At 41.3% G+C, this 17,258-nt stretch overlaps 4 protein-coding genes across 4 annotated transcripts; 3 read left to right on the forward strand and 1 right to left on the reverse strand.

Moving 5' to 3' along the window:
• Window positions 1–87: 87 nt before the first annotated feature.
• On the forward strand, window positions 88–1,489 carry LOC130693735 (uncharacterized). The gene is made up of 5 exons (XM_057516927.2): window positions 88–183; window positions 280–407; window positions 478–627; window positions 694–929; window positions 1,006–1,489. The coding sequence occupies exons 2-5, from the start codon at window positions 321–323 to the stop codon at window positions 1,421–1,423; spliced, it is 891 nt and encodes a 296-aa protein (XP_057372910.1). The 5' UTR covers window positions 88–183; window positions 280–320; the 3' UTR covers window positions 1,424–1,489.
• A 726-nt stretch (window positions 1,490–2,215) lies between these two features.
• On the reverse strand, window positions 2,216–3,225 carry LOC130693750 (ras-like GTP-binding protein RhoL). The gene is made up of 5 exons (XM_057516950.2): window positions 3,071–3,225; window positions 2,835–2,949; window positions 2,654–2,771; window positions 2,548–2,594; window positions 2,216–2,483 (listed from the first exon to the last, which is right to left on the reverse strand). The coding sequence occupies exons 1-5, from the start codon at window positions 3,190–3,192 to the stop codon at window positions 2,307–2,309; spliced, it is 579 nt and encodes a 192-aa protein (XP_057372933.1). The 5' UTR covers window positions 3,193–3,225; the 3' UTR covers window positions 2,216–2,306.
• Window positions 3,226–4,570: 1,345 nt separating this feature from the next.
• On the forward strand, window positions 4,571–10,757 carry LOC130693699 (ATP-binding cassette sub-family C member 5-like). Its single transcript, XM_057516883.2, has 28 exons — window positions 4,571–4,718; window positions 4,783–4,944; window positions 5,026–5,184; window positions 5,262–5,409; window positions 5,469–5,611; window positions 5,680–5,770; window positions 5,833–6,028; window positions 6,086–6,211; window positions 6,290–6,438; window positions 6,499–6,609; window positions 6,683–6,819; window positions 6,890–6,986; window positions 7,045–7,241; window positions 7,334–7,483; window positions 7,537–7,663; window positions 7,731–7,915; window positions 7,983–8,251; window positions 8,308–8,354; window positions 8,422–8,568; window positions 8,630–8,759; window positions 8,828–9,110; window positions 9,173–9,264; window positions 9,324–9,508; window positions 9,567–9,732; window positions 9,794–9,977; window positions 10,041–10,233; window positions 10,307–10,471; window positions 10,539–10,757. The coding sequence occupies exons 1-28, from the start codon at window positions 4,633–4,635 to the stop codon at window positions 10,644–10,646; spliced, it is 4,233 nt and encodes a 1,410-aa protein (XP_057372866.1). The 5' UTR covers window positions 4,571–4,632; the 3' UTR covers window positions 10,647–10,757.
• A 144-nt stretch (window positions 10,758–10,901) lies between these two features.
• On the forward strand, window positions 10,902–16,998 carry LOC130693762 (ATP-binding cassette sub-family C member 5-like). Its single transcript, XM_057516967.1, has 26 exons — window positions 10,902–11,158; window positions 11,294–11,455; window positions 11,521–11,679; window positions 11,740–11,887; window positions 11,944–12,177; window positions 12,237–12,330; window positions 12,405–12,632; window positions 12,702–12,850; window positions 12,921–13,031; window positions 13,100–13,239; window positions 13,299–13,416; window positions 13,480–13,676; window positions 13,736–13,885; window positions 13,943–14,069; window positions 14,132–14,322; window positions 14,389–14,669; window positions 14,746–14,792; window positions 14,853–14,999; window positions 15,058–15,187; window positions 15,248–15,530; window positions 15,593–15,684; window positions 15,745–15,929; window positions 16,001–16,166; window positions 16,222–16,405; window positions 16,466–16,658; window positions 16,732–16,998. Exons 1-26 carry the CDS (start codon window positions 11,109–11,111, stop codon window positions 16,996–16,998), a joined length of 4,233 nt encoding a protein of 1,410 aa, XP_057372950.1. The 5' UTR covers window positions 10,902–11,108.
• The last annotated feature ends 260 nt before the right edge of the window (window positions 16,999–17,258 follow it).

A 17,258-nucleotide genomic window follows, 5' to 3' on the forward strand; every position in this document is an offset into this window, starting at 1 on the left:
CTTGTTTCGTTATTACGTGCGTTTAGTGTGCTGAAAGAAAATAGTCTCGACCTCATTTTTCGTATGCGGTGGCAACAACGAAACAACAATAGCTCAGGTACTGTAACACAGAGTGTAAATCTGTGCGTGCCAGGTAGTTCACGGCAAACTTTCTTTTCGAGCAGAGTTAAACACGTCCAGCAGGTATAGTTCTGCTTAAACTATAGTCAATCCCTTTTATCAGAGCCGCTGATTCATCAAATCAAAATATTTTCGAAAATCGTTTTTCTTCCCATATAGAATCCGATTCAAGCCTAGGAAACGATCGTAGTTTCAACATCATGCCGGAGTCTGTAACGTTAGCTTCGCGATCAGATCTGTTACATCTTCTCCCATTTTTGGATTCTCGACTTTCAGAACATTCTGAGGTATTTCATCATGGCAAGGTAAATTTCGTTTTTACACCTCGATGAACTTTCGATTCTCGATACTTCACAGATTCAAATGATCGTTTTTGGTGCATTACGAGCATCAACTTCCGCCTATCTGGTGTACCTCCTACGTGAATCTACTTCTGATGAATCGTATACCGCGATTGTAGCCATAAAGCGGGAAAATATGAAAAGCGAAAGAACTCAAAAGAATGAGGTGAGTCCTGGTAAACGAATTACATAATCAACACAATCTGTTTCATGTTTTACTTTCACGTACAAGACAATTTGGATCGTCTCTGGATGGAGTATTAATGAAAGTGCCTTACTTCGTCTGTACTCAGCTATTGATGTGATCAACTGGGACAGTGATGTCGTTTTCGCATTCAACAAATACTACAAGCCTCATGATGATATTCTTAAGTACTTCCAGGATCGTGATCGACTAACAGGATATCGTTTATTCTCTGCTGGACGCTATATTCTTGACATTGAAGTGGCTTTGAAATTGCAGATAAGGTTCAAAGTGAATGTTTTGAATTTTTGAAGTATTTTTGCATCCTTATATGACCTGTCTCATTTTGCAATGTTTCAGCATACCAGATGAGGTTTACGTGAAAAGTGTGGAACGTCATCACGCCCAGTTGATATACGACCATTGGACAGCCTTTAAAGACACGACGACTGTGGAAGATGTTGCCGACGAAATCGACCACTTCCCTTCAGCTGGAGTTTTCTTGAAAGATAACGATCAACTCGTTTCGTGGATGATGGGCCATGCACCTATGGGCATGAGTCGTCTATTCACTATGGATGATCATCGTCGTAAAGGATACGCTAAACTGGCAACGCAATACATGTCAAAGAGAATGGCTCAGGCTGGATATGTGCCATTCATCAACATCGTCGTTGGCAATACGGCATCCACCGAGTTTTTCTTAGGTTTGGGTTTTCGATTTGTCTGTCCTATTCATGCAATTTTAACTAAACCACCTGGAATGGTGAATGGTTAAAAACGCCGATGAATTATTTTCTAGAAATTTCTTGTCTTTTAAAATACATTCCTGAGGTGATTTAAAGTGCCCATCTATTTTCGTATGCATAACTTCGATTCAAAATTTAAAAACCATCAATAAAGTTTGGTACGTGCTAGTCTGCAGTGCTATATGGCGATATAGCACATTTTTTAAAAATATTTCGACAGCCAATGATTTCACGGGGAAAAGAATCAGTTTTTTGGAATCAGCATTCAATTTTTAGTATAACGTGTGATTTTGAGCGAATTCAAAGAGATTTGGTTTTTTGCCGATTTTGACAAAAGTGAGAAGGCTATAGCCTTCCCACTTTTTCATTTTTGGCTAAATTTTAAATTTTGCTTAAAATACATGATTTCGATTCAGAATTGAATGCTTATCACGGAAATCACATTTATTTTTCAATAGCCCTTATGGTTTTTAATTAAACATAACAAAAACGAAAAAATAAGAAAAGTCGGGCTTATTTAGTCGGACTTATTTAGTCGGGCTTAAAAAAAAATTTAACGGCAATCACGAAAATCAACTTCATTTTTACGTGAGGCTTTAACTTTTTGAGTTATTCGAACTCAAAGTTGTTGCGCTTAAACCATTCTGATTCCGTATTGTTGAAAGGTCTGCATAACTAGACATGAAAACCTGGGGGGTTATAAAATCACCAAATTCAATGGCAAATCAGATGAATTTAAAAGTGGGACGTATGGCCTTCAATAGAATTCGTTTATCTTAATTAAATCAGTTACGTTTTATTGAGATCGAATTTTAAAAAATATTTCAATTCTGGGCAAGTCAAAAACTTTTTAGTTTTACAAAATATCACGTACATTTGGGAAGGTATAGCTTGATCCCGTTATCAAATGATTTATAAGGGAACGCAGCCGCAAGATACATATTTAAGGTTTACTCTTCTTTTCGATTTGCGCCGCACTGCACGCACCGCCTCACAGGAAACCTCTCGCAAGTTATCGCCCGTCTTGGCCGAGCACTCGATGAAACCATTGACCTGTTTGCTCATTTCTTTACCTTCTGCACTAGAAACCTTTAAACAAACAAAGCTAACTTATAAATAATAAAATATAGACAGCTTTGAACATAATCCTTACGTAATCTGTACTGGTTGATCCATCTTTACGCATATCTATTTTCGTGCCTAGAAAAACTGTTTGATAACAGCGAAGCAGTAATATCAGCCCTTTCGAATTAACGTACCAACAAGGACGATCGGCGTCTGAGGGCAGTGTAGTTTTAATTCGGGAATCCATTTGGATGGCAGACTTTCAAAAGAGGTACGCTGGCTAACGGCATAGCAAAGTAGGAACACGTCCGTCTTTTTAAAAACATATCAAATTTTATACATTTAACTATGTAAACGTTAAATTGCTTGTAATACGCTTGGGTAGGAGAGAATGCGCAGTCCATCGTACTCTGTTTGGCCGGTGGTATAGGATAGCGAAACGTGATAATAAATGCCATCCACTTCCATTGTTCTCGAAGAGTTATCGAATCTGAAGAGAATAACGTGCTCATTGAAAAAACTTTGAGATTTATTACCACATTTTAAATAATTAAATTATACCGCGCTGATGTTTTGAAAATAAAGAAGAAAACTACGTTGTCTAAACTCACACAGTTGGAACGTAGTCCAGCGGATATTCTTTGCAATTCTCCTTAAAGTTGTTGAAAATGCAGTTTTTACCGGAATTGCCATCTCCCACAATAACGACACTTATCAGACGATTATGATTCATTTCTATCGTTGCAAAATCATTCAACGAGGACCAGCTCTAATGAAAACATAATTGCTACTCCGCGATTTTGCCTGTACGTGACACAGGACGGACACACCCAACGTGAAAAGCTGGCAGATCCCCCCCACGCCAATTTGGGTTGTTTGCCAATTTCACGTAGTCTATAACTAACAAGAAAATCCTATGTCTAAAGAACCTAAAGTTATTGTATGGATCTTGCAGAGTAACACAGTTTAGAAACAAAGTCCCACACTAGAGCAATGCTTTTGAGCCACTGCATTATGGAATCAGTTCAACGAAGCGTTGGGATACAGTGACAAGCATAAAGCAATAAATTTAATCTGCTGCGATACGGTTTCGCCTCCACGCTGTTGATACGGAGAAATACAAGCAAACTGACGCACTATAGATTAGTTTCAACATGGAAGGGCTGAAATTCCCTCGGAAATGAATCGACTGTGCCAAGCCAATTCAAAAAATAAATAAAACAAGAACTCTCTTGAATCACACAGTTAAACAAACTCATGGAACTTAACAAGAGTATACCGTTGCTATAAACTTATTCACCAAGAGTTCATCATTCACGCCCATTTCACGGTATTCAATTAATACAAAATATACGTTGCCAAGTAAAAACTTACCGTGTAATCCATCACTTGCGTTCGTCAAAGGAAAATAAAAAGCACTTTTCGCGAAGTCATCTTGCTTTGCTGAGCGTTAAAGCTCTGCTACGCACTAAGGCAATCTCACTGAGCAATTGCGTCCACAATAAATCCGCAGTATTAATTATTCACTATACCAATTGCCTGTCTGATCTAAGAATCGATCAATAGCTATTGATTCATGCGTTGCACACGGCAACAGCTTGTTGTTTGAATGACACAGGAAGTTTTAAAAAATATATATAAAAACGACTTGAATTGAAACGGCAGTCTGCCAGTCGGGTCATCGTCCGTTCGTGATCGGGTGTAAAGGTCCCGTGCTCGTTGTTTGTGTTGACATCAGCATCTTAACGGTTGTAAGATCTCCTAGTCCATTCTCGGACAACTTCCTGCTACGTTGATAGGACGGTTCTTTTTTTTTTTTTTAAGATGTCGTTAATAACAACGACATGTTGGTAGCATACAGAGCTCATATTGCTTTAGTCTGACGCTGTTGCTTGTGCGTTAGGGTGCTTGAAAAAAACGTGTGACAGCGGCACCAGTAGAAACTTGGAATACAGATGTCATGACGTCATCGTAAACAGTGGGGCGAGTCGCATGCAGTGTGCAACACTCGATTGGTCCTGATAAACGAAAACTTATCGAAATATTCAAAGATTACACCTAATTCCTTATCTAAGTACTGTGACCGTTTGTTATAGATCATGCCGTTCATGTCTTATTAGTTCGTTACATCAGACGTGGAAAGTCTGGCTCTTTTAGGGCGGTTGATTTCAAAATGATTTTCACCGATTCGTTGGACTCGGACGAGTCGCTTTACGATGTCAGTCAAACCTGCGATGTCGCTAACGATTTGGAAGAAAGGTAACGTCGTTTTCATTGAAAAAAAAAACAAACAAACATGTGTGTCAACAATTTTTGTGCGCAGGTATAGCGGCCTGGATCGCGGTACGTTGCATCAGACTCTGCCAGAATCACTTTGGGCCAGACATGAACGTCGATCACCAGCTCAGCAGTACAAACCTTCAAGGGACTTTCAGAGATACAAACCATCTTTAAAGAATCTGATGCCCATTAGGAAGAATAACAAGTAAAGAGATAGCCTACCTCATTTTCTTATGATTGGGCATTGGAGAATGGCACTACAAAATTATTGAATTTCATTCCCCAGAACTAAGGAGCAGATGCCACTGGACAAAGTTGGATTCTTCTCCTACATAACGTTTAGTTGGGTCAGTCGTTACATGAAACAAGCTTACAGATACGGATTGCAACCGGAAGACGTTCCCTTATGTTCGACTCAGGACGGATGCGAACATTGTGCCCAAAGGTTATCCATCTTCTTAACCCAGCTGATCAATGTGAACGTTGTAACAGTTTCGAAATGGATGTATCTTTATAACACAGGCTTGAATTCATGTGGAATGAAGAAATTTTACGTGAAGGCATTAAAGGCGCTTCTTTGCAACGAGTTGCTTGGAGGTTTACACGGACCCGTGTGTTAACGGGTATCTTTTTGTATTTTCTATCGCTAGTCTTCGGATTCTTGGGGCCTGTGAGTAAAAACTCATTTTCCAAGATCTTATCATAATAATAATTCAATATTGCGTTCAGGTCTATCTGATGGCCCAACTTTTAAGATTTTGCCAAGACGAAGAAGCGCCTTGGTGGCACGGCGCATTGTGGGCTTCCGGAATAGCCATATGCGAGATGATACGTGTCCTACTTTTTGGAGCGTCGTGGGGAATATCTTACAGGTATATCTTTTTTTAGAAAAGCGTTGCTTGCTTAGATTTATTACACAATTCCTCCCGGGGTTTTCTAGAACGGGCATCCGGCTCAAATCAGCCGTCACGACGATGCTCTTTAAAAAAGTCATGCGTCTTTCTAGCCTTGGAGATAAATCAATCGGCGAGGTAATGACAACATTCATCCATTATCGATACCTGCAATCAATTTTTGATAATGAAATCGCTAGGTCATTAATTTATTCGCCAATGACAGCCAACGCATTTACGATGTGTGTAGCCTTGGTCCGTTGCTATTTGGTGGTCCGTTCGTCGCCGTTATCGCTACGCTTTACGTTGTTTATCTGTTAGGCCCTCACGCAATGATTGGAATGCTGGTGTTTCTCCTTTATTATCCAGTTCAGTACGGTGTTTCCTTCCTAACTGGTATAAGACCTTTGATAGCGAATGTCGTCCAGTGTATTTATTGGTTTAACATTTTAGGATACTGCCGTCGCAAGACAATTACCATTACCGATCAGAGAGTTACATTGATGAAAGAATTGCTCACCTGCGTCAAGTTAATTAAGATGTACGCGTGGGAAAAGCCATTTTCCAAAACAATTACAGGTGGAATGACTGTGATATTTCCATATAGTTGACCCCCCAATTAACAGATATTTTTTGATGGGATTGATGGTGATTCAGATATACGTAAAAGGGAACGCTTCCTGTTGGAAATGACGGCCTACGTTCAGTCAATCAGCGTTGCACTCACGCCAGTTGTTCCCGTTCTGGCCGCTATCGTGACTTTCCTCGTCCACACTTCTTTGGGATACGATCTGTCACCCGCTGAGGTATTGAGGGTTTAGGCTACAGGATGCTAATGTTACTAATGATCTATCTCTTTTTTTAAGGCATTCGCTGTTATCGCAGTTATGATTGCTCGCGTGCGGCCCTCACTGAACGGAGCTCGTGAAGCTTTAAAGACCTGGGATGAAGCCAGTGTTGTGTGGCCTCGCATTGAGGTTTGGTTTGATTTATTTTTCCTTTTTTGCAGCCATTGAGATGTTTTGAATCGTCTTATCCTGTTTTCTACAGAAAGTTCTTGGGTTGGAAGAAATGAAACCGAGTGCTCAAAAGCCATTGGATCGTAGCGTAGCCGTTGCAGTTTCAGAAGCGACCTTTGCCTGGCATTATTCGCCACCGTCTAAAGATAAGAAGCAAAAACGGAAACGGTAAATTCCGTAAATTGCCTTTAATTTCAATGGCTTTTTATGTGATCTAATTATGTAGTTTTAAAAATAGCAAGGACAAGAATGCCAAAGATGAATCGAATATCCAGGAGCTTCCGCTTTTGTTTCAAGTGGCGTATCTTACCAATATCGATCTAATCGTTCCCAAAGTATTTAACGATCACTGAATGTCGGTTCAATTGACAGTAAAATCCGCGTTTTTGTTAGGGCCATTTGGTCGCTGTTTGCGGGGCGGTAGGAGCGGGCAAGTCTTCCTTGCTCTCCGCCATTCTTGGTCACATGAAAATCGAGAGGGGAAGAGTATCCATCGATGGATCGTTCGCCTATGTCTCGCAACAGGCGTGGATCATGAACAGCAGTCTGCGAGATAACATTCTCTTTGGAGAAACATTTGACCCGAAGAGGTAACGACTATACGTTAGTTGTGGCGTTCATAACCTTTTTTCAATAAATAATATGAATAATCTACACATTTTTCCTTTTGAAATATAACTAGGTATTATGACGTCATCTCAGCGTGTGCCCTTAGTCAAGATTTGGACGCTTTGCCCGCTGGAGATGAAACAGAAATAGGTGAAAGAGGGATCAATCTTTCCGGTGGGCAAAGACAGCGAGTCGCCATGGCTAGAGCACTTTACGCCGACAGGTAAAACATTAGCTCATCAAAACGTACAGTTAAGATTATATTTAAATCCACAGGGATATTTACCTCCTTGACGATCCATTGAGTGCGGTAGACGGGCACGTTGGCCAGCATATATTCGAAAAATATATTCGCGGAGCGTTGAAAGGAAAAACTATAGTGTTTGTGACTCATCAGCTTCAAGTGAGTTTCATTGTTCTTAATTGATTTGAACGCATTTTTTATTGTATTGACTTGTTAAATGTTTTAGTATTTGAGTCAATGTGACGAGGTTGTCTTTATGGACGAAGGCAGAATCTTAGATCAGGGAAGGCACGTCGATCTAATGAACCGTAACGGACGCTACACGACGCTCATTCACACGTTTTTAAGTCAAAAGGACGAGGATAATGTCAAAGAAGAGGAACAAGCAGATCCCCATTCAGTGAATGGAAGGTAATTTAATAGTAAAATGTATTTCAATAAATAATGCTGTTGCTGATAAATGGGCGTTTCTATAAAGATCCAAACCTTCGTCTCCGATACAATCAAGTCCAGCAACGTCGATTCCTTCTTCGTTGGCCATTGAATCCCTTGCATCTAACAAAACAACAAATTTAGCTTTTCAGCAACAAATTCCTGTCGCCATGAACGGTCGTCTAACTGAAGCCGAGAAAATGGAAAAGGGCTCCATACCTTGGAGCACGTACGACATCTACATTCAATCCGCTGGCGGGTACATCCTTTCTCTTCTCGTCTTTTTCACATTCGTCCTCAACATCTTCAGCACTGGTAGGTGTCCCTTGAAGCGTTCGCAACAAGACGAATGACAACTTCTCTGTTTATAGCTCTTAGTTCATGGTGGCTTGCACATTGGTTCAACGTCGGATCAGCGGTAAAGCATTTAGGATAAGACGTTAATTAAACTATTCTGAAAAAAGATGTTGTTGATTTCATCGTAGAATACGACGAGGACCATAGGCAATGAAACGGAATATTACATGAGTGTTACCGCTCATCCGGATGTTCAGTTCTATCAAACTATTTACGGTGCATTTATCTTGGTTATCTTGCTCACCAGTCTCTTGCGGAGTTTCTCTTTCATGAAGGTAAATAATGAATTTTTATTATTATGTCTCAATTTAAGTGTAACTCCTCTGCTCGTATTAGACAAGTCTTAAGGCATCCAGCGCTCTTCACGACAAGCTCTTCGTCAAAATCTTTGCCTGCCCGATGCGTTTTTTCGATTCGACGCCAGTCGGACGGATCATTAATATTTTCTCACGCGATCTAGACGAAAGTAATGTCACATATTATTATCAAACTTTATCGGTGCCTTTAAAATCATGTTGCGTCTTTTCCATACAGCCGACAGCCGCATTCCATCGTCCACTGATACGCTTATTCAATACATTTTGGTCGTCATCATGTCCATCTTTTTCGTCGTGTTGGCCGTCCCTTGGTTCCTAGTCGCTCTGGTCGTGTTGTCTTTTATTTTCTCCCTGTACAGCCGTGTGTTCCGGCGCGGGTTGCGTGATCTGACGCGACTGGAACACGTTTCACGCTCTCCTATCTATAGCCATGTGGATGCCACCATCAACGGTTTGAGCACCGTTCACGCGTTCGGGAAACAACGCCATTTCATTTCCAAGTGATTTGCATTTCATTTATGTTCCTTGTTATTTTACTTTAATGTTGCTCTTTCGTTTTCAGGTATATGATACTGCAAGACGAGAATGCATCGGCTTATTTTCTTTTGAATTGCAGTCATCGATGGCTATCGGTTCGCCTTGATTTCATTACAGGTACCCTTCAAATCTATTCAAATTTCAATCAAGGTTCATTTGATTTACGTTGTGATTAGTGTGCGGAATGGCAGTGACGGCTGGATTGATCGTTGCTCTACGTGGAACGATTCCCGCAGCGTCTGCAGGTTTAGCTTTAGCGTATGCCAGTCAACTATCGGGAATTATGCAGTACGTCGTCCGTTTGGCTTGCGAAACCGAATCACGCTTCACATCTGTCCAGCGAATGCACACTTACCTTATAGTAAGATTCTGTTTATCAGCTCGCGATTTTTGTATGTTAAACATTTCTCCACGACAAGACGTTGGAAAGCGAAGATCCCGCAATCGTTAAGGATCAACGCCCACCATTAGATTGGCCCACGAAAGGATCAATTCAATTTTCAAACGTGAAAATGCGTTATCGGCATAATTTGCCATTGGTCTTGGACGGCGTTTCGTTCGATATCGAACCCCAAGCAAAAATTGGTATTCTTCCTTTGCCAACACATAATGTTATTGATGTTAATGAACTCTTTGAATGTTTCAGGTATTGTCGGGAGGACGGGTTCGGGGAAATCATCGCTGGGAGTCGCATTATTTAGATTAGTGGACCTGTCATCGGGAGTTATCAAAATCGATGGCATTAACATTTCAGAAATGGGATTGGAAGATTTGCGATCAAAGTTGTCCATCATCCCTCAAGACCCAGTGCTATTCATCGGTACCATAAGGTGGGTTCGTGAATTTCGACATTGGTGTGTTCTCTCATCGATTGCGGAAATTGAATTATTTAGGTACAATTTAGATCCGTTTCAAAAGTACTCTGATGACGCCATTTGGGAAGCAGTCGAGCGTACCAATATGAAAGAAAAAGTCAAAGCGCTACCCGGCCAACTGGATAGCCCAGTCATCGAGAACGGTGAAAACTTTTCTGTGGGTGAGAGACAGCTGCTTTGCATGGCTCGAGCTCTTTTGCGTCACAGTAAGGTGCGTACGTCGTTCTGTTTCTTGCTTACCTTTAACTCCTAAAAGACTTAAACTATCGTTTTCTAATGAGCAGATTCTCTTATTGGATGAGGCTACGGCGGCCATCGATACGCAGACGGATGCGTTGGTGCAAAGGACGTTGCGAGAAGCTTTCAAAGATTGTACCATTCTGACAATTGCACATCGCCTTAACACAGTGCTCCAGTGTGACAAAATTCTTGTGCTTCATGATGGCAAAGTATGTCTTAATAACATCAACGTTGTGTACGTAAAGTCTTATTTAATTCACGATTATTCATCAACAGGTGATGGAGTATGACAAACCGTCGATACTTATGACCAAAAGCGATTCTATTTTTGCTGGAATGATGTCCGTTGCTGAAGTCTCCGACGATTGCCTGTTAGAGCTTTAGGCGAATGAATTATTATTAGTTTTCCATGTACACACTCGCTATTAAACAAATTGCATTTGACTAATACCAATCGTACTGGCTGGCACAAGATAAAATGAGCTGAAAACCCTATATTGCATTGAATTTGAACACAGTGTAAACATTTATTCAAACGATTGAACAAATCGCATTCGTACTTCACTGGATTTTGTGTTTCCGACAGCTACTGAGAAAGACTTTACGGAGCAAAATGATCTTATTCATTACCAACCCTCGATTGGCTGTCGTCAGAAAATGAAGTGATTCGTTGAACCTTACTATTTTAAGCAAATTGCAGACGTTGCTCCGTCGTATGTGCGGACGTATAGTCGATGAAGAACACAGCTTCCTCTGGCATTTGTCTGCGAAAACAAATGGAAGAGTGTTATCTAAAGCGTGTTATCTTTTGTTTCGAAATTTTGCCTTAGATTTACGTATTTTGTGATGGCTAACCGTGAACCTGGACGTGAAATACACGACGCTATCGATGAAGGGTGACTAAAAAAAAATATCAATACGCACAATAATATCAATAACGCGAAGAGCAATTGATTAATTGTCAGTTTCTCTTATTCTGTGACAACGTAAAAAAACGTCTTTGAATTCGATTTCAAATTTCGTTCGGTAAGGTATGTCGATGTGGATCTTGGCGATTTGTCGGACACTTTCTCAGGTAGGCAGCCAGAGAAAAATGGAAGCCCCGGTTCATCCTCTGTGTATGGATCAACTAACGGAGGTGTACGAAATCTATCCACCAGAAATTTGATTCCAATAAGAAAAAATGATGAAAGGTACAGTAGGAAACGTTGGTATTGATGCAAATTCAAGTTTTTCTTGTTTAAAAAAAACATTTTAGGATCAGAGAAACGATGCCGTTGGACCGTGCTAGTTTATTCTCGTTCATTACGTACAGCTGGTTGACGAAATACATGAAAATAGCGTATAATCGTGGACTCGGCAGTGAAGACATTCCCCTCTGTTCTCCCAAAGATAGTTGCGATCACGCAGCGCAAAGGTAAATTCGTTCTTCAATTTTTCAAAAGCCAATTGAAGGAACACATCTTTAATATGGAAGACTGGAACGATTATGGAATGAGGAAGTAAAACGCCGTGGCCTTGAGGATGCCTCTTTACAACGGGTCATTTGGAAATTCACACGTTCACGAGTTCTGATGAACATCGTTATATATCTAATATCAATCGTCTTCGGATTCATTGGACCGGTATGTAACTAAAAATTCATTTCATTTTCATCCCCTCATTTATTATTTGTTACTAGATCTTCTTTATGAGCCGGTTAGTACAGTTCTGTCAGGACCACGACAAAGTGTGGTGGCACGGTGCACTTTGGGCAGCCGGAATGGCCGGCTCTGAACTCACGCGTGTTTTACTCTTTGGCGTAGCTTGGGGCATCGCTTACAGGACGGGCACACGACTCAGATCAGCCGTCATGACGATGCTGTACAAGAAAGTGATCCGCCTCTCTACTTTGGGCGATAAGTCCATTGGTGAAGTAAATCGTTTTGAAGTCATGTCGCATAAAGACTTGCTTCATTGTTTTGATTTTTATAGATGATCAATTTGTTTGCCAATGATGGCCAGAGGATTTATGAAGTGGCTAGCTTCGGGCCTTTCATCATCGGTGATCCTTTCGTCGCCACAATGGGTGCCCTTTAAATTCTACAGTATATCCGTTAATATCAGCTCCTAATTCGTATTTGGAATTGAAAACAAACAAAGGTACCGGCTACACGATTTGGCTGTTGGGTCCGCATGCTGCTCTGGGCATGCTTGTCTTTGTCCTCTTCTATCCAGTACAATATCTAGTGTCCACATTGACCGGATATTTCCGTCGCCGGACGTTAACCGCCACCGATCAGAGGGTTCAGCTAATGAACGAGCTGTTAATCTGCATTAAACTGATCAAGATGTACGCATGGGAAAAGCCGTTCTCCAAAAGCATTAAAAGTAACATGGAAACATCTTATTGTCTTTGGTATATTATTGCTAACCGATGTCTTTGTATATGATTTGAAGAAATTAGAGAAAAGGAGAAACGTTTTCTTGAATCCACGGCCTACGTCCAGTCCGCAAGTGTTGCACTCACGCCCGTCGTGCCCATCATCGCAGTCATCGTGACTTTCCTGGCCCACATTGGATTTGGATACGACCTTTCACCTGCCGAAGTGTGTACCATTTATCTTTCTTTTTCAGAGAAAATTTAGCTCAGTTTAAACTCTTATTTCGTCCAATTAGGGCTTTGCTGTAGTTGCTGTCATGATCTCAAGAGTTCGACCTTCATTGAACGGCGCCCGTGAAGCTTTGAAAACATGGGACGAAGCCAGGGTCATCTGGCCTCGTATTAAGGTGATTTCATTTTACCTGTACTATTCCTACGTCGTGATTACTCATTTAGGAAGGTGACTCTTTTGCAGAGCGTTCTATCCATGGAGGAAAGCAAGCCTTTCTCCGAGAAGCCAATTGATCGCAGCATTGCGTTGTCAATTTATAATGGATCGTTCGTATGGCGAGAAAGTGCCATAACTAAGACCAGGGCTAAACGCAACAGAAATTTGTAAATGCAATTTGTTTGTTAAATTAAAGATCTTATTGCATTGCATTTTTACGGTTAAGATGGAGGCGCATCTGCTGTTGTTGCGGACAAGGCGACATCGAGAAGGAAGTACTCACATCATTGGTCCAGCCAAAATCGATCCCTGTGCTCATCAGCATTAATCTCATCGTACCTAAGGTAAATCCATTCCATCGAACGTATTATCCTCAGTTGATTTAATTTTACCTGTTCGGTACGAAGGGCCGTTTGATTGGCGTTTGCGGGACTGTGGGATCAGGAAAATCTTCGCTGCTATCGGCCATTCTCGGTCAAATGATTTTAGAACAAGGCCGGGTCACTATTGATGGATCTTTCGCTTACGTCTCACAGCAAGCGTGGATCATGAATTGTACTCTAAAAGAAAACATTCTCTTTGGTGAACCCTTCGAAATGGAAAAGTTTGTAGCGCCTCTCGCTAATTTTCAACTTTGCATATTAACAATTGGACTTTTTAAAGGTATAACCGCGTGCTGATGGTGTGTGCCCTTGATCAGGACATTGGTATCCTTCCGGCTGGCGATCAGACGGAAATCGGCGAAAGAGGCATCAATCTCTCGGGCGGACAAAGGCAGAGGGTGTCCTTAGCTCGGGCCATCTACGCAAACAGGTATTGATTTTTGATATTTATGTTATTCCTTTAGCAGAGTTTAAATGTTCTCTTTAGGGATATCTATTTACTGGATGACCCTCTGAGTGCCGTGGACAGTCACGTTGGCAATCACATTTTCAATCACTGTATTCGCGGAGCTCTTAAGGAGAAGACGGTCATGTTCGTGACTCATCAACTGCAGGTTAAATTGGGTTAAATTATTGGAACTTTTAACTTAAAATGTAATTTGAAATCGATCGATAGTATCTCAGCCAGTGCGACGAAGTTATCTTCATGGATCATGGAAGGATCCTGGATCAGGGCCGTCACAGTGACCTGTTGAATCAGAACGAACGATATGCAACGCTGATCAACACGTTTTTGCACGAAGAAAGTGAAACAAACTTGGACGAAGTAGTCAGCAATTCAGATGACGATCAGACCGTGTCAAAAATGTAAGTTTAATTCAACATCTTGTTACATCTTACACGAATGATTTCATCTCGCGTTTCATTGGGAAGTTCCGGCCGAGCTTCTCCCGAAAGCGCCACCTTTAAGAGGAAACAGTTTGGGAAAAAGACGAGTTTATCGACATCAACCGAATTAGTGCTGAGTAAACATTCAGTTACCGACGATGAGTTATATTCGAATGTGGACACTGGCGGCCGTCTGATCGAAGAGGAGAAAATCGAAGTTGGATCGATCCCATCGCACACGTACAAATCCTACATCAAGTCAGCTGGAGGATACATTCTTGCTGCTTTCGTTCTTTCCATGTTCGTCGTCAACGTAGTTGGCACTGGTACAATAACCTTCGTCTTTATTTCACGAACGAATTCCGTATTTTCGTATTCACGTCTCGTTTCATGTTAATTCAGCGATGAGTTCGTGGTGGCTTGCCCATTGGCTTAACACTGGCGTCGTGGTAAGTATTTAATATTTTCATGATAACTATCTCGAATCATCGTTTTAAAAACAATTACAGAATGCCACTAGGACGGTTGGTAATGAGACCGAGTACTACCCGAGCGTCCGAGCCCATCCCGATCTTCATTTCTACGAACTTGTTTACGGCTTGTTCATCTTAGTCATCGTCTTTTCTAGTTTGATGCGTAGTTTATTCTTCATCAAGGTAAATTATGCAAGAATTTACATTTGGATCTTGACTTACCTGTGTTTAACTTGAAAAGGCTTCGTTACGTGCGTCCAACTTACTGCACAATCGGCTACTCGTCAAAGTGTTTAACAGCCCCATGTCTTTCTTTGATTCAACGCCAGTTGGCCGGATCCTCAACATATTTTCACGGGATCTCGACGAGAGTAAGTAAAAATAATTCGCTTTTTTAACTCAGTGAATGATTAATGGTTTCCAAATGACAGCTGATTGCCGCTTACCTTCGTGCATCGAGGCTCTCGTTCAGAACATGCTCGTTGTGTCGATGTCTATCACGTTCATTGCCATGGTCGTCCCTTGGTTTCTCATTGCTCTTCTCCTCTTGGCTGTTATATTTATCCTGGTCAGTCGCACCTTTCGATGCGCCCTGCGTGATCTCAAACGGCTGGAGAACGTTTCACGGTCGCCAATTTACAGTCACGTCACGGCCAGCGTGAGTGGCTTGAACACGATCCATGCATTCGGCAAAGAACGAGCCTTCGTCTCCAAGTAATTGGATTATTTAAAAGTCAGTTTAAATCGTGTGGTCTAATCATTTGTTACGCGTCAAGATTTATGAACTTGTACGATGAAAACTCGTCGGTCTTTTTCTTGTTCACCTGCAGCATGCGTTGGCTTGCAGTCCGATTGGATTTCATCGCAGGTATGGAATTCTGTCTTAGATTTTTATGTTTTACCTCAATTTCACTGTTGGTGTATGCAGTTTGCATTATTGGCGTTACGGCTGGACTTGTTGTTGTCCTTCGTGGAATGATTCCACCGGCATTTGCTGGCCTGGCTTTAGCGTACGCTGGCCAGTTGACAGGCATTCTGCAAAATACCGTGCGTTGGGCCTCCGAAACGGAATCCCGTTTCACATCCGTTCAACGCATGGAAACGTTACTAGACGTAAATCCCTTATTTTTATCACGTTGCTACGTTCAATGTCATTTCCATAATCATGTTGTATCGGATTCCAGACGTTGGAAAGCGAAGGACCGGCGGTTATTAAAGAGCGTCGCCCACCAAATGATTGGCCCCAAAAAGGTTCAATCGTGTTCACAAACGTCAACATGCGTTATCGGCCGAATCTACCATTGGTCCTTAACGATGTTTCCTTTCACATCAAGCCCAAAGAGAAAATAGGTATATTCAATAGGGTTTATAGTTACTAAAGTTATATTCATGCTTTTTAATCAAGGCATCGTCGGTAGAACGGGTTCGGGGAAATCATCGTTGGGCGTGGCGTTATTCAGATTAGTTGATCTGATATCTGGTGTCATTGAAATCGATGGCATTAATATAGCAGAAATAGGACTGGAAGATTTACGGTCCAAATTGTCTATTATTCCGCAAGATCCGGTGCTTTTTATCGGTACCATCCGGTATGCACATTATTAGCATAACAGTTATTCAAAATTCAATTGTGTACGTCGTCGCTATAGGTACAATCTAGACCCTTTTCAAAAGTATGATGACGACGTTATTTGGGAGGCTATCGAACGAACTTACATGAAAGACAAAATCAAAGCACTGCCCGACAAGCTGGACAGTCCAGTCATCGAAAACGGTGAAAACTTTTCTGTTGGCGAGAGACAACTACTGTGCATGGCTCGAGCTCTTCTCCGACATAGCAAGGTTGGTACGTTAGTTATGTTTCTTGCCTACCTTTAACTCCAAAAGACTAAAACTATCGTTTTGTAATGATCAGATTCTCTTATTGGATGAGGCCACGGCGGCCATCGATACTCAGACGGACGCGTTGGTACAGCAAACTTTGCGTGAAGCTTTTGAAGATTGTACTATCCTGACAATTGCTCATCGCCTTAACACAGTCATCCAATGTGATCGTGTCCTTGTCCTTCAAGGTGGAATGGTTGTGGAATTCGACAATCCTTTGGTTCTCTTGGCGAATGGTCGTTCATCCTTTGCTGGAATGATGGCCGCAGCACAACACAGAAATGCCTTTTTATTGTAGAATGTTAGTAAATTCTTTTCAATAAATCTTTTTAAATGATTAATGGCAACCTATCAATCGAAATACAGTTACAGGTAAAACATGAATCGCAAACACGTATGTCTTAATAGCTGATTAGCGTGAGGTATTTGCATTGGTTTTCGTCATTCACGGACACCAACAAAAGAGAAAGTTTTCGTGTTTTCTCTTTCGTGAACGGTCGAAAGAACGGTCTTGGATGAACTCAGGAGATGGCGTTTGCATTAAAAGAGGGCAAATGT

This window comes from Daphnia carinata, chromosome 3, assembly GCF_022539665.2.
Source record: "Daphnia carinata strain CSIRO-1 chromosome 3, CSIRO_AGI_Dcar_HiC_V3, whole genome shotgun sequence".
Taxonomy (NCBI): Eukaryota; Metazoa; Arthropoda; class Branchiopoda; order Diplostraca; family Daphniidae; genus Daphnia; species Daphnia carinata.

Excerpts from the sequence above, each read along its gene's own strand:
- LOC130693735 (XM_057516927.2), top strand. The coding sequence starts at position 321 with ATGCCGGAGTCTGTAACGTTAGCTTCGCGATCAGATCTGTTACATCTT. Across the intron at positions 628-693 it reads AAAGAACTCAAAAGAATGAG|ACAATTTGGATCGTCTCTGG; the intron begins GTGAGTCCTGGT and ends TTCACGTACAAG. Across the intron at positions 930-1,005 it reads GCTTTGAAATTGCAGATAAG|CATACCAGATGAGGTTTACG; the intron begins GTTCAAAGTGAA and ends GCAATGTTTCAG.
- LOC130693750 (XM_057516950.2), bottom strand. The coding sequence starts at position 3,192 with ATGAATCATAATCGTCTGATAAGTGTCGTTATTGTGGGAGATGGCAAT. Across the intron at positions 2,772-2,834 it reads GCATTCTCTCCTACCCAAGC|ACGGACGTGTTCCTACTTTG; the intron begins GTATTACAAGCA and ends GTTTTTAAAAAG. Across the intron at positions 2,595-2,653 it reads GACGCCGATCGTCCTTGTTG|GCACGAAAATAGATATGCGT; the intron begins GTACGTTAATTC and ends CAGTTTTTCTAG.
- LOC130693699 (XM_057516883.2), top strand. The coding sequence starts at position 4,633 with ATGATTTTCACCGATTCGTTGGACTCGGACGAGTCGCTTTACGATGTC. Across the intron at positions 7,484-7,536 it reads AGAGCACTTTACGCCGACAG|GGATATTTACCTCCTTGACG; the intron begins GTAAAACATTAG and ends TTAAATCCACAG. Across the intron at positions 7,664-7,730 it reads TTGTGACTCATCAGCTTCAA|TATTTGAGTCAATGTGACGA; the intron begins GTGAGTTTCATT and ends TAAATGTTTTAG.
- LOC130693762 (XM_057516967.1), top strand. The coding sequence starts at position 11,109 with ATGGCTAACCGTGAACCTGGACGTGAAATACACGACGCTATCGATGAA. Across the intron at positions 11,680-11,739 it reads TGCGATCACGCAGCGCAAAG|ACTGGAACGATTATGGAATG; the intron begins GTAAATTCGTTC and ends TTAATATGGAAG. Across the intron at positions 13,677-13,735 it reads GAACCCTTCGAAATGGAAAA|GTATAACCGCGTGCTGATGG; the intron begins GTTTGTAGCGCC and ends GACTTTTTAAAG.